Below are 12931 nucleotides of genomic sequence, written 5' to 3'. Positions count from 1 at the left end.
AATTTGGACCAGCCAGTCCACCTGAAATGCATGTTTTTGAAAGAGGTAAGTGATCCGGATAGCCGGAGGAAACTAACGGAAACAATGAGCATGCAAGCTCCGCACAGGAGCCCAGTGGCTGGCTTGGAACACACACACCTGTTCCCAGGTCCTTAGTAATGCCGCACACGTGCTGGCCAATGCGCCACCGTGCTGCACACACATATATAATATATATATGAAACAATTTTAATACTGAACTATCAATAATGATAATATGATAGGGATTTTGAATTCCCTGTCAGTTTTGATCATCAAATTATTAATTTATTTTCTGCATTTGTTGATGGTAATTGCAAATAACAGCCTTGTCTTTTTTCCACTTTTCTACTTTCTGTACTTCTCTCTTTAACATCTTAGTACAACATAATTCGTGATATCATCAAAGCAAATGAGCCGTAAAAGCAAGCTCTCTTTGATGAATTGAACGAGGAAAAAAGCAGTTTGTCTAATAAAAAGACTGACCTTCGCTCGACAAGAATTACCAACAACAATGACGTAATCTCGAAGCGACGAGATCTCGTTAGCTAAGATCGGCGTGCAGGAAAATAAAACTCAAAATAACGATTAGGCTTGTAATGTGTTAAATCTTTGTTAAAGAGTAACTAAATGATAATGACAACTTAAAGGGAAACCGAACTAATCATTTCTTGTTGAATATGCGAATAGCAAAAGGGTAATAACTAAGACATGTAGTTTTGCTCCTGATAAAGCAGGGACGAAAAAAGCAATGAAGATGACTGGAAAACCGTCCATAATTTTAGTGTTCATCTTCTTGTTCGTAAATGGACAAATTCAAAAGAGGCGTAATATGTAAAGGTTATTTCCCTAGTTGTTCTCGTATTCAATAATAGATTACTCTCAATAGGTCATTTGAACCATTTCAAATAATCAAAATTTTGAAAGAAGTTTGAAAATGACGACAAATTAACACAAAAAAGAATTGGAGACTAGAAATCATAACGTAGCTGAAGCTATTTCAGTCACTGAATCTATTTTTTTCTTTTAAACAGGAAAAAAAAGAAACAAGTATTAAGTCGGACCAGATCGTTAATTTGTTTAGCTTTAATCACAAGGGATCTCGAAAGGATGCTTAGAACGAAGACTAGTGCGTAGAAACAAAGATTGTTGCGCAGAATAAAAGAGAATTCATAAGTGACATGTATGTATGGCTCTATATTGAATCAATAACAAAAGATTGATTATGGTTACAGAGAGAAGAAAATACAATTAGAGAAGTTATGACATTAAGTTCGATTTGGCATTTTTTGAGAAATTTTTGTTGATCTTTTGAGATTTTTGATGTTTAGTGTGAGGGTTTGGAATTTTGACAAATTTAGCCCAAAGGAAATTGGGAGGACAATTGATTACACACTGAATTTTTTTAGAATGAGTGTTACGATTGACAAGTGATAAACAAATGTATAACAAATACTGACTTATGGTTTGGTTAAGTTAAAAGGAAACGGTTTCTATGGAAGAGCATTTTTAGAAGACAATGAGAAACTGATCAATCTTGAAAAGGGTCATAGGAAATAAAAGTAAAGGACTAGTTGATTTCGAGACATATCATGCTAATTTAAAAATAATTGCATGGGAAATAAATGGATAGAAATTGATTAAACAAAGATAATGTCTACTAGTACTTAAATTTAGAGAAAAATTTAAGACATGGAATAATCCGGCCAATTTACTAAAAAAATCCCACTACATAAGCACAATGGAATTAACGAGACTCTTAAGTGCCAGTGAATTCCACAAAAAGACTCTTTCCTTTCTTTTTGAAAGTCCATTTACTCTTCAAAGGACATACCACCCTGTCAAAAAGAAATCATGGACAAAAATAATTTGCTGAAAGAGCCAAAGACATCAGTCATCCATTATCTGCGCCGCTTATCAACAGCGAGGCCAAGGGAGTGAGATGGAGCACATCCCAGCTACGCTCATCAACAACGACATCAAGGGAGTGATGGGGCACATCCCAGCTGCTTTTCAGACAGCTAACAGGAGATTCCTGCAGTCGTTACCAGTGAAATTGACAAAAAAGTCAATAAAGTCATTTTGTGTTTGACATGGACACATTTTTGAAAAACTATTTTTGATGGGCCAAAAGCAACATTCAAATGGTGAATGAAATGTGGAATAAGCAAATCAAAAGACTGAAAGACAACAACATTCAAGAATACGTCTGCTTGAAGTTATATAGAGTCTTGTTAATACAAAGTGTAAATGTATTTGAGGAAGATTGATAAATTCATCTTGCAAATTTATAAATGTGTCTGATTTCACTCCTATTCATAGATTGTGAACTTAGGTTTTAACTCAGGGGGGAAGTTGAGACATTCCGTAAAATATAAGTTAAAACCTAGTTTTTTCCGCAATTGATGAAAAATTGTCTTCTGAATAAGCTCTCCATATAACTGTTTTTTGAGATTCAAATTACGAAATTTGGACGAATAGAAAAATTTTACACAGAAGAAATGTAATATAACATAATTTACAATGTTTATCAAATTGATTAACAAAAATCAATTAAAATAACCGTTTACCATTAGATTATCGCCCACATTGAGAACATTTTTGGATGGTATTTTTCATTTTTGGCAAAATCATTCACTTTGAGCGTGAATTACCTGCTTTCTTTGCAAAATACTGTTATTTTGAACAAATTTACTTACTGAAAAGATAATATATAGGTTATGATTTTTACAAAAGGCAAAACAAAGAGTGAATCATAACAATAAAAACGTCTTTTCTTGGGTTAAATTGACAATTTAACAATCTATCTTGGTCATCTACCTCGAGGGGAATGGCCAGCAGCAAGATAAAACATTGAAAATCAAAAGAAAATGCAAATAAAAAGTGCATACAAATTTTTTCCGAATATGATCAATCCACAAAAAAGAAAACACTCAATCACTCAAATCAGGGTAAATGATTCTGACAAGGATAATGGTTAAACTGATTCAGTGACTAGATTTAGTGAAAAAGCAAAATTTGAAATTTAGAACTGACAATTTAAAAAATAAATTGTTTATCTTCGAGTTGGAATTCTGGGATAAAATGCTCAAAATGGATAGGGAAACTTATAGTGGGGATTTTGATTTTCACTTATAATAAATATAAAGACAACTTAAGAAAATATACAAATCTATAAATGAATTTGTTGTTTTTTTTAATTTGTTTTGAGCCATAAAGTCTCAATAGGGGGGAAGAAAGGCATAGAATAAACTACTACAAAAAAATTTTTTAAGTCTAGTCTTTTTTCCATCTATAGCTTTCCCTGAATATTCAGTTCTATGGTATTGATTTATGCTTCTCATCCATACAGGAGAAGGTGACCCTTGCTGATCAGATGATGGAGTTCTGTCAGCCCAGGGAGCGTCAAACTTAACTTCTTCCCAAGGCCAGAGGTCAGGACTCTGGGGAGTGTGCCAGCACCTTCGCCATCAGCTATGTCTACACACGTCCGAGGCCATTATCATCCACAAGCAACATGTCATCACGCCAGGAGGCGTGGGGATCCTAACGGTGGCCATGCTCATGAAGAACGGCATCAAAGCTTCCAATAGTGACCTAATCTATTCTTCCAAAAGAATAGGTATCGGACTCTTCAATATCTAGAGAGATGGTGGTCGTAAAAGTACCAAAATAAGATGGTTTTGTTGAAAACTTAGGATTTTGCGGACTGCTTTGATACATTGGTATCAGCAACCACACATCACACAATTTCACTGATAATAACCAGATATTCCACAACTATAAACATAGTTACTGGGTTAATCGAAACTAACACTGATTAATTGATTAATTCTTTGAAATTTTTGTTTATTCTCTAACAAATACTTGCTAGGTCAAAGAACTTGACAATTGAGCTAACATAAGAGAATGACGTTTTTTCACATGAATCAGATCATAGAATGAACGTATGATAAGAAATATCAAGGTTTTTCTGATGCGTTTCAACATTAGGTCACAAACTTGATGAAGAACCCATCAGGGTGACAGGATATAATGTTTTTGATTTTGGGTTTTATTCCTATAGTGAGACATCCACACATCTTAACGATGCTGGTTGTCATATTGCTATAAAATAAAACAATATTTTTCCTAAGGGTTTTAGAGGTTTGTTTATGCATACAATTTTTTGATAAATTGGCACCATGCATTCTAACCTCTTGCCTAACTAGTGATGCTACAGTTTCGAAAATGATTTTGGGGATCTTTTCATTCTGTTTATCTTAATTCTCGCGGTTTCCATTAATAACCTTGGAGTTAGCGATTGCTTAACTGGAGATTTTTTCACTTGTAACTTTTTCACCTTTTTGTTTTTGTTCGTTTTAGTTGGCCAACTTTTTTTATGCTTTTGTCTGTGTTTGTTTTATCCTGTTTTTCCCAGCAAGAGACATTCCTTGGAGGCGAGAAAGTTTTTCTTTTGTTGAAGGTTTTTTTACTTCTCCGTGTGATTACCAATCTATTTTTTTAAAATTCTTCGAGATTAACAACAGGGGGGAAATGTCAGGTTTTTAATGTAAATCTCTTGATTTTATGTCTCAAGGTAATCAACTTGTTTTTATATTACTAATTATAAAAACAATGTTTCTCATACAAACACACATAAAGTAACGTCTTAACAATGAGTGTAATATCTTTTGTACTTTTATCAAGCTTGTATTTTATTTTGAAGTCGTTCTGGCTCTGTACTGGTTCCTCTGACGTCACGAATAAACTTCCTGGCTCTCTCTCTCTTTCCGGAAACTCAACAAGAGGTCGCGTGAGTTTTTTGCCCCCACCATAATGTCGAATTAAACCATATACATGTATTTTATCTGTGCAAATATGGCCACGAAATAGTCATAATAATGATTGACTTTGACACTATCTTTTTTTCGTTGTTCTTTTGATCTTTCTCTCTTTCTTTAATTTTCTTTTTCAGTCTCGTTTTACTCTTTTTTTACTCTCTATGTGTTTCTCTCTTCTTTTTTCTCACTGTAGATGCAAAAAAATAGCACAAAATGACAAAAAAGAGCGGATTGTTAAGGGGTTTAAAGCTGGCCAAAGAAATGGGATTTGACTTAAAGGCTAGACAAAGAAATGGGACTTGGCTCAAAAGCTGGTCAAAAAGAATGGGATTTTCCTTATAACCTAGAAAACGAAAAGGGACTTGAATTAAGGCCGGACAAAGAAGTAGGACTTGAAACAAAAGCTAGACAAAGAAATGGGACCTAATCAGTGTTCTGGTTTGGCCGCGTCCCTGCGTCCTAGACGCATCATTTTTGTGTCAATCAACGTGCGTCCCCGGGACGCAACTTTTTTGACACCAAATTGTCATTATTACCCGATTATTTTTTTTAAACAAAGATTTACCGCACTCCAAACTTTTCGTCAGGCAGATCCGCCATTGTTATTTTGGTCTCGCGGTTCGAGTTTTTGTCTGCACGCCGATCTCGGCAAGCGAGATCTCGTTGCTTTGAGATTACGTCATTGTTGTGATGGTTGTCGTCGAGTGAAGGTTAAGTGTGCATACCTGTCAAGCTGTACGTTTTTGCCGCACAAAGTACGTTTATGATGCATTTTAAGACGTCTACGACGTACAAGAAAATCTGTACGGAAAAACGCAAATTTGTCAATGATGGGGACCATCCGGTATACACCAACTATCACGAAACGGCAAATCAATCAAGTCAAACGAGTTCGAGTTGTGTAGTGAAAGTCCGTCTCTTTTTAGAGAACCGGCTTTTTTGGCTCAACTCATTCAAGAGAGCCGGCTCTCAAACGGCTCACTTGCTTTGATGCATTAAATTACGAATCATGATGTTGTATAAAGAAGTTAAGAAAAAAAGGAAGTATAAAAGGAGAAAATGAAAAAAGATAGGTTTGTGGCTATCACTTTAATCAGTATATTACCAACAATAATTGAATGCAAAAAATGAATTAATAATTTGAATACAAAAATGTAGTATTCTACTTAATTATATTTACATGCATTTTTTCCTTCTACAGTGAACGTCCAAGCGACGTCATTTTTGAACTTTTTTTATAATAGACCTCATTCATGTCGAGCAACTCAGTATCTCACGACAAAATGTTCATTAACAATATATATGATATAACAAAACACATGTAACATGTTAAACTACAGAAATAAACACGTTTGAAAAAAAATGTGGTAAGATTATTTTGTATTTTGTAAGAGAAAATACAAAATTTTGTAAGGGCATGGAGCCCTGGAGCTTGACAGGTATGAGTATGCCTCCAAAAAAACAGTATTAGGGGAAAATCAACACAAAATTGGTAATTTCTTCAGTGTCAGTAATAAGTCGAAACATAATGCAGCAAGTGATAACAACGGCAATAATTACGGCACGAAAAAAACGCGGAGAAATTCTTCGGAAGATCGCAGAGGCAAGGAAAACACGTGCGTTGAAGCGAACTATTCGACGAAAGAAAATAAACAAAAGGATACTCCTAGCAAGAAAAGGACTTTTCTGCCAAAATGGACTAAATTATATTCCTGGTTACACTATGAGGATGATAATGGATTGGACCTTGAGAAGGCATTACAACTGTGGCGGGACAGCAAACCACGAAGAATATATGAACTGAAAAATCTGAAGTGTTAACTGCTTTGTATTACCAATTAACTGTGATGATTAAAACCGAATGAATATATAGATTTATATTATATATTTGTCGCCGATTTACAATTTCAACCTCGATAACACTAAATTTTGGGGAGTCCTAGATCTCTGTTGGGACCCATATATTTTTGAGCATGCGAGTCCGTGGGACCCATCACTTGTCAGAGGTAAAATGAACACTGCCTAATGTAATAGCTAGTTACGAGCTAAAGCTAAAAATGGGACTTTACTGAAGAGCTCGGCAGAAAAAGTGCCTCACCTTTAATCTTGGTGGCGGCTTTGTGGCTGTGCGGTCTTCGGACCGGGGGTCGGTTGTGGACCAGTTTCCACCAGCCGGGTTCGCTGAACTCCTGCGCCCCCGATCGGAAGAAGGCGGGACTACCTCCCGACAGGCAGCCCGCGACCGTGCTCCACCATGTCGAAGTCTTTTTCCTACCCGGGCAGGCCAAACGCAAAACAAAAAAAAAAACCCTCAGAAAGTGGCTCGGGAAGCGGGTTACAAGACGGGACAACCGTTTTACTTTGGGAGTAAAAAGCTACTTTTAGGAGTGAGAAATCTAGGGGGCAACACAATTACGATCGAAATTAAGTAACCAGCAACTGTAACGAATGCCTTTTTCAGAGTAACAGGAGGCGAAAATGTGCTGAAAGACAAATAGGAAGTGACCTGGATCCAAACAGGAAGTTCCAGTGTCGGTCAATGAAAGCGCAGATGTCCTCTTTCCAGCGGAAGTAGCCTTGTCGCCCGCTCCCCTCCAATGACAAGTTGTACATGGCTAGCATCACCACCTAAGAAATGGCCAAAGGGTTAGCGTGGGCGGAGTATCATAGGACCCCGCCCCTCCTCACCTGTTGCCAGGTGAGACGCATCCTCTCGAAGGTTTCCTTGCCGTCTTCCGAGCAGTCGCCGCAAACGAACTTGAAGAAGTTGTCGCCTTTCAGGTAGCTGGGCTGGTTGCCCTGGAGATCAGCTAGCATAACAAGCTCGTGTTAGCCCGACCTCACTTTTGCATAGCGACTAGAATACATCCAAGCTAACAAGCCCAAGCTTACGTTAGACAATCGCCTCACCGCTGCCAACCAACTCGAATGAGTCTAAGCTAACAAACACAAGCTAGGAGAGAGAACACGAGAGAGAGAAAGAATGGAGTGAAAGCGAGAAAGAGAAAAAGACAGGGTCCAACGAAAAACCGCATGATAAAAAAAAAAGGAGTACAAAGTTGTGTTTTGGTCACGTTGAGTATCTATAATCGGTATTCCCGCTCAGCACAACACAGCGCCATCTATTGGTCCGATATGACACCGTGTCCCTGGAATCTTACGGCAGACTCAAATGTTTACCTGCGGGTATCCAATTGTGGCATCGCTCGCAGTAGAAGTCGATTGGTTGTCCGCGATAGAGGGCGTCGGCTTCCTCGGGCAAGTCGCTTGCCAGGGAGTCTCCGCTGTGGTCCGGGGAGGCCTGGTCTTCCGACTCCACCATCAGGAGGGTCTCTCCTTCCACCTCGCCCTCCTCCAGACCCGAATAGGAGGCGCCGCTGCCCCCCGCCTCACCCGAGGGGCCAAGACAATCGCCGTCCTCCTCCATCTCAAGTGGGAGTTCCGCCTCCTGTACAGAGGTAACATCGTAACCCCTTAAGGTTCCTGTCAAATGTGCCTCAAATGCCAATCCGAGACGTCACCAAACTACATTGAATGCTCTTCTTCAACCGTTTAGCGCTCTTTTGAAAGGGAACACTCTCAACGTTTTGTCCCCGCTGCATGTGCTACTAACATTGAATCATCCGAGTTGGAACACACAGAAGTAGAAGGGTTTTATTCTCTTACAATCACATGCCTGCGGATAAGTGTAGCATGCGCATCTTAGCTGCGAAACAACTAGGGGAATAAGCTAGAAGCCTGTCTGTTCTCCAGTCAAATATGATCACATTCGGAAAAATTAACGTTGTGTTGGACACATTTTCTAAAGGTAGATCGAGGCGTTTCCAAAAGAGGCCATTGAAGACGACCAGTTTACAGCACAAAAACTTTGCAACTTTGTATTTTACTGGAAAGTAGGCTTAATTGTATTTGCACATGGTGTGTATTTCTAATCAGTTTGAGGTTCCTTTTGGCGTCTCTTAGTCTTCCTGTTTTTGTTTAAAGGTGTTGGTAATTTTCCAGGGGAATGGTCTTGATCTTTTGTCTCAACATACCAGTACTTTTCCATGTCTTGTGATTTCAATAAAAGACAGAGGCAGACGGGGGAGACTCAGAGGGAGTGTGACCAGCGAGCCGAGAGCGAGTAAATTGTCCGCTGCTCCCCCTCCCCTCCAGCTGCAGTTGTAAAAAAAACTAAACAAGTTTTTTGACAGGTGTATTTTCTAGCGTTAGCCGATTTTTATAGCTCTCCCACATTGGTCTTTTTTAGACCCCACGTTCAATCTGGCCAATTTTTTAGACATTGTGAAAGAATGTTTGACATCCCTTTTCAGAAGTCAAATCGCTGATTGTGCACACTTGCACGTAACAATGGTGCGTAACAATGACTGATTTCAGTGACTGGCGACATCGCACAGACGCGTATTTATCAAGTCTGGCGGCAGGCCCTTGGAACACTAAGGGGTTAACCACAACTCCAAGTCTGACCCGAATTTAGGCCTATGTTCATCATTTCCACCTTCCTGTGTCGTGACGCGCGAAATGCCCCCACCAAGCATACGTCACTTGCGCAAATGTCACTAAAATGACATAGTTTCTCATTTTTTTATGACAATGTAAGAACAGAAAATTTGCACCTAGCATAATTGAGCAAGTTGAAAATATTGACACCACCTTCTCGTACCCATCGGGATACAAACGTTCAGAAAACAGAGGACGACCGATTACAGGGCGGGACGATTATCGACAACGATTTTTGGGAATTTGATAGATATCTTTTTGCCGATCGTTATTAAGTCACAGATGCAGCCGCCTCTCTTGCTCCTAAAAACCCTCTTCCCTCTACTCCCTAAATAACGTTGACTTGTTTTAGGGAAGCACATCCAGGTGAGACTGATATATTAGCTCTTATCATAACATCAAACGTGTGTTTGTCATTGAGAGAGAGAGCACACTAAAGTGGAAGACTGAGTAATTGGCTGTTAGCATAACATTGAGTTTGTCAATCTGGCCCTAACACAGGAGTGCCTGCACTTTTAAATTCGCCAGCATCGTTGAAATTTCCACGCACTTTGTGTATAAGTCATGTTGGTTAAATTGACATTTTTATTCATTTAAAAAAACCAGGGAGCTTATTATGTTTCAATGTACCTTTATACGAGACGCTGCAAAGCATTGTTTTATTTAACTAAAAAATTAGTCACGTTAGTTGTGTTGAAATTCTGATTCACTCTAAAATATGTTAGAGAGCTATTCAAGTTGGATTTGAATTAATAAGACATGCCCCATGTTTCTTTTCGTTTCCAAACATGGCGACCTCCTCTTAATGCCAATCATCGAAATTGGCCCTGAAAAACCTGCATCGCTCGACCCCTAATTTTGATTTTAAATTGCCTTTCATGGTATGTTTTGGTTGTGGGATTTTATCAAATACCTTTCCCTCGGGGCGGCAGTAGCTCAGGAGGTAGAGCGCTCGTCTTGGGATCAAGGGATCCCAGTTCGAATCCCGGCTTGTTTGTGTTACATGTCGAAGTGTCCTTGGGTAAGACACTGAACCCCTAATACCCCCAATAAGCAGGTTAGCGTCTTACATGGCTGCTATACAAGGCCGCTATTGGGAAATGTGAAGCACACTGTAAAGCGCTTTGGGAAGTCATTGACTTGAAAAGTGCTATAGAAATGCAGATCATTTCATTTCATTTTCCAAAATGCAATTTATACTCTATGTGTGACTTGTATAAGTTTGAAGCATTACTTGGCTGATGCGACCTATACTTGACTTCTAGCCCGGAAAATACAGTAATTGAAGAGGCTCGGGTTGAATCAGGCTGGAATACCTGGCTCACCTATGGCTGAATTTTTGAGGCCCCATCTTACCTTTACTCCTGCGCCCTTCGCTCCTCTTCCAGGCGAGTGCCCAACTTCTTACTTTCCTCCAAGCGACGGACGTTCTCCTTTTTGCGTTCCACGCGTTCCAAATCTCTCAAAACGCCTTCGTGAAGACGCTGCAAATGAAAAAACACGTCCATGTTCTCTGCACGGTATATTCTCAAGTACAAGCTGCTACATTGTCAACACTCCCGCTTTAAATTCAGTTTTCTTCATTTGATAGGGACTACAGCTCGGTAGCTTAGATGGTAGGGCGCCCGCTCCGAGACTGGGAGGTCGCTGGTTCAAGCCTCGGCCGAGTCATACCTAAGACTTACAACATTGGTACTCATTGCCTCCCTGCTTGTCGCTCGGCATTAAAGGTTGGAATTGGGGGGTTTGGTCACCTAATGACTCCCAACACAGCAAGTTGGGTCTAAAATGGCGGCGCCTTGTTTAGCTGCGGCTGAATCGGCTCGCTACAGTTTAACTGTACGGGTCAAATGTATCGACATTTCGTTCTGTGTGCATGGTTACAAATAATGACAATAAAAGTAAATTCTATTCTTCTATTCTTAATGCTTGGTCTATTGAGTCAGACTGCAGAGAAACAAAGTACTAATTTAAAGATCGCAGGTTCGATTCCCGATTCCTCCGCGTTATATGTCGAAGTGTCCTTGGGCAAGACACTGAATCCCAAATGCCTCCAATAAGCAGGTCGGCGCCTTGCATGGCTGCATGGCCGCTATTGGTGTGTGAGTGTGTGTGTGACAGGGTTGGGTAGGGTTACTATAACTGCATTACTTTCAATGACTTTTGGATTACTCCAATACCAAATATGCTAATAAAAGACAAAAGAAACTAAATATAAATAAAATGATGACTCACAACACGTGGTAAGCTTTCACTCCTGGCTTTGATCTCCGGCAAAACTAACGTAAAATGCGACAGAAATAAAATGAAAATAAATCCAAACAGCTTGCCAACAGGCAGCACGGCGGCGCAGTGGTTAGCGCGTGTGGGGCACAGTTCTGAGGTCGTGGGAACCTCCTGCATGGGTTCAAATCCAGCTCCCGGCCTTACTGTGCGGAGTTTGTATGTTCTCCCCGTGCTTGCGTGGGTTTCCTCCGGGCACTCCGGTTTCCTCCCACATTCCAAAGACATGCATTTCAGGTGAATTGGCCGGTCCAAATTGTCCCTAGGTGTGACTGAGCAAGTGAGTCGTCTGTCCCCGTGTGCCCTGGGATTGGCTGGCAACCAGTTCAGGATGTCCCCTGCCCAATGCCCGATGACTGCTGGGATGGGCTCCAGCACCCCCGCGACCCTACTGAGGATAAGCGGTGCAGCTAATGATGATGATGTGCTTGCCAACATAATTTTTGCCGTTCCATGTATTCCGTTAAATTAAGTCATTTTATTCATATTTAGTTTCTTTTGTCTTTTATTAGCATATTTGGTATTGAAGTAATCCAAAAGTAATTGAAAATAATCCAGTTAGAGTAACCCTACACAACCCTGGTGTGTGAATAGGTAAGTGTGAAGCACATTGTAAAGCGCTTTGGGAGGTCTTCATTGACTTAAAATGTGCTATATAAATGCAGACCATTTGCCATTTAAATATGTCTGAAAATATTTGGGACGCCCCTCCTGAGAAGTGAGTCCCTATTAAAACGACACGCTACAACAGGAGAAAAACGGGACGTAAGACAGTATTTTATTGGGTATTGACCGAAGAACGGACATCAAAAAAAACGTAAACAAATTAAACCATTTTTAAAAAACAGGACCCCACCAAAGAACTGTCAAATAAATAAACGTTAAAATATGTCAAAGGTTTAAAAACATGAAGAAAAACACATTTAAAAACTGAAAATACAAACCGAAAAAAAACAGAAAAAGACTAAAAAGAAGAACAAAAAGAGCTAGTGGCTAGTTAGCCATGCTAGCTCCTAACGCTCGGCGGCGTAAAAGTGTCTTTTTTGGGGGGCGTGTGTGTTGTAAAAGAGGCGCCGGGTGCCGACCTGTCTTTCCCAGTCCTGGCTGAAGTGGACCGCGGCCACGGTGCTCACTGTCGCGAGTACAGAGAGTCCCAGGAGCGCCTTCGAGGTCGCGGACATTACGTTAGCTTACGCTTAGCTAGCTTGAGTGTTTGTGTAGCCGGCTGAGGACTTTTTTTTTCTTCTTCGTGTTTCTTTTCATGGGGGGTCAAGATACTGCAGCGTCGCTCCTGGTCAACATTGGAA

At 40.0% G+C, this 12931-nt stretch overlaps 2 protein-coding genes across 2 annotated transcripts in view; both read right to left on the bottom strand.

Annotated features, from left to right (window-relative positions):
• kat14 (lysine acetyltransferase 14) overlaps positions 1–8268 on the bottom strand; it is a 28521-nt gene extending 20253 nt beyond the window's left edge. The window contains exons 1-4 of the mRNA XM_088341298.1: positions 8022–8268; positions 7530–7651; positions 7348–7469; positions 6940–7112 (exon numbers count right to left, since the gene is read on the bottom strand). Coding sequence (XP_088197424.1) covers positions 6940–7112; positions 7348–7469; positions 7530–7651; positions 8022–8268 — 664 coding nt within the window. The remainder of the gene's footprint in view (positions 1–6939; positions 7113–7347; positions 7470–7529; positions 7652–8021) is intronic.
• A 2431-nt stretch (positions 8269–10699) lies between these two features.
• Positions 10700–12895, bottom strand: pet117 (PET117 cytochrome c oxidase chaperone). The gene is made up of 2 exons (XM_088341302.1): positions 12710–12895; positions 10700–10825 (listed from the first exon to the last, which is right to left on the bottom strand). Exons 1-2 carry the CDS (start codon positions 12803–12805, stop codon positions 10700–10702), a joined length of 222 nt encoding a protein of 73 aa, XP_088197428.1. The 5' UTR covers positions 12806–12895.
• Positions 12896–12931: the final 36 nt, after the last annotated feature.

The sequence above is a fragment of the Urocampus carinirostris genome, chromosome 8 (assembly GCF_059441175.1).
Source record: "Urocampus carinirostris isolate Australia breed hairy pipefish chromosome 8, RoL_Ucar_1.0, whole genome shotgun sequence".
Taxonomy (NCBI): domain Eukaryota; kingdom Metazoa; phylum Chordata; class Actinopteri; order Syngnathiformes; family Syngnathidae; genus Urocampus; species Urocampus carinirostris.
The sequence above is the reverse complement of the archived record's forward strand: the minus strand, read 5'-3'. Positions and strand labels throughout refer to the sequence as shown.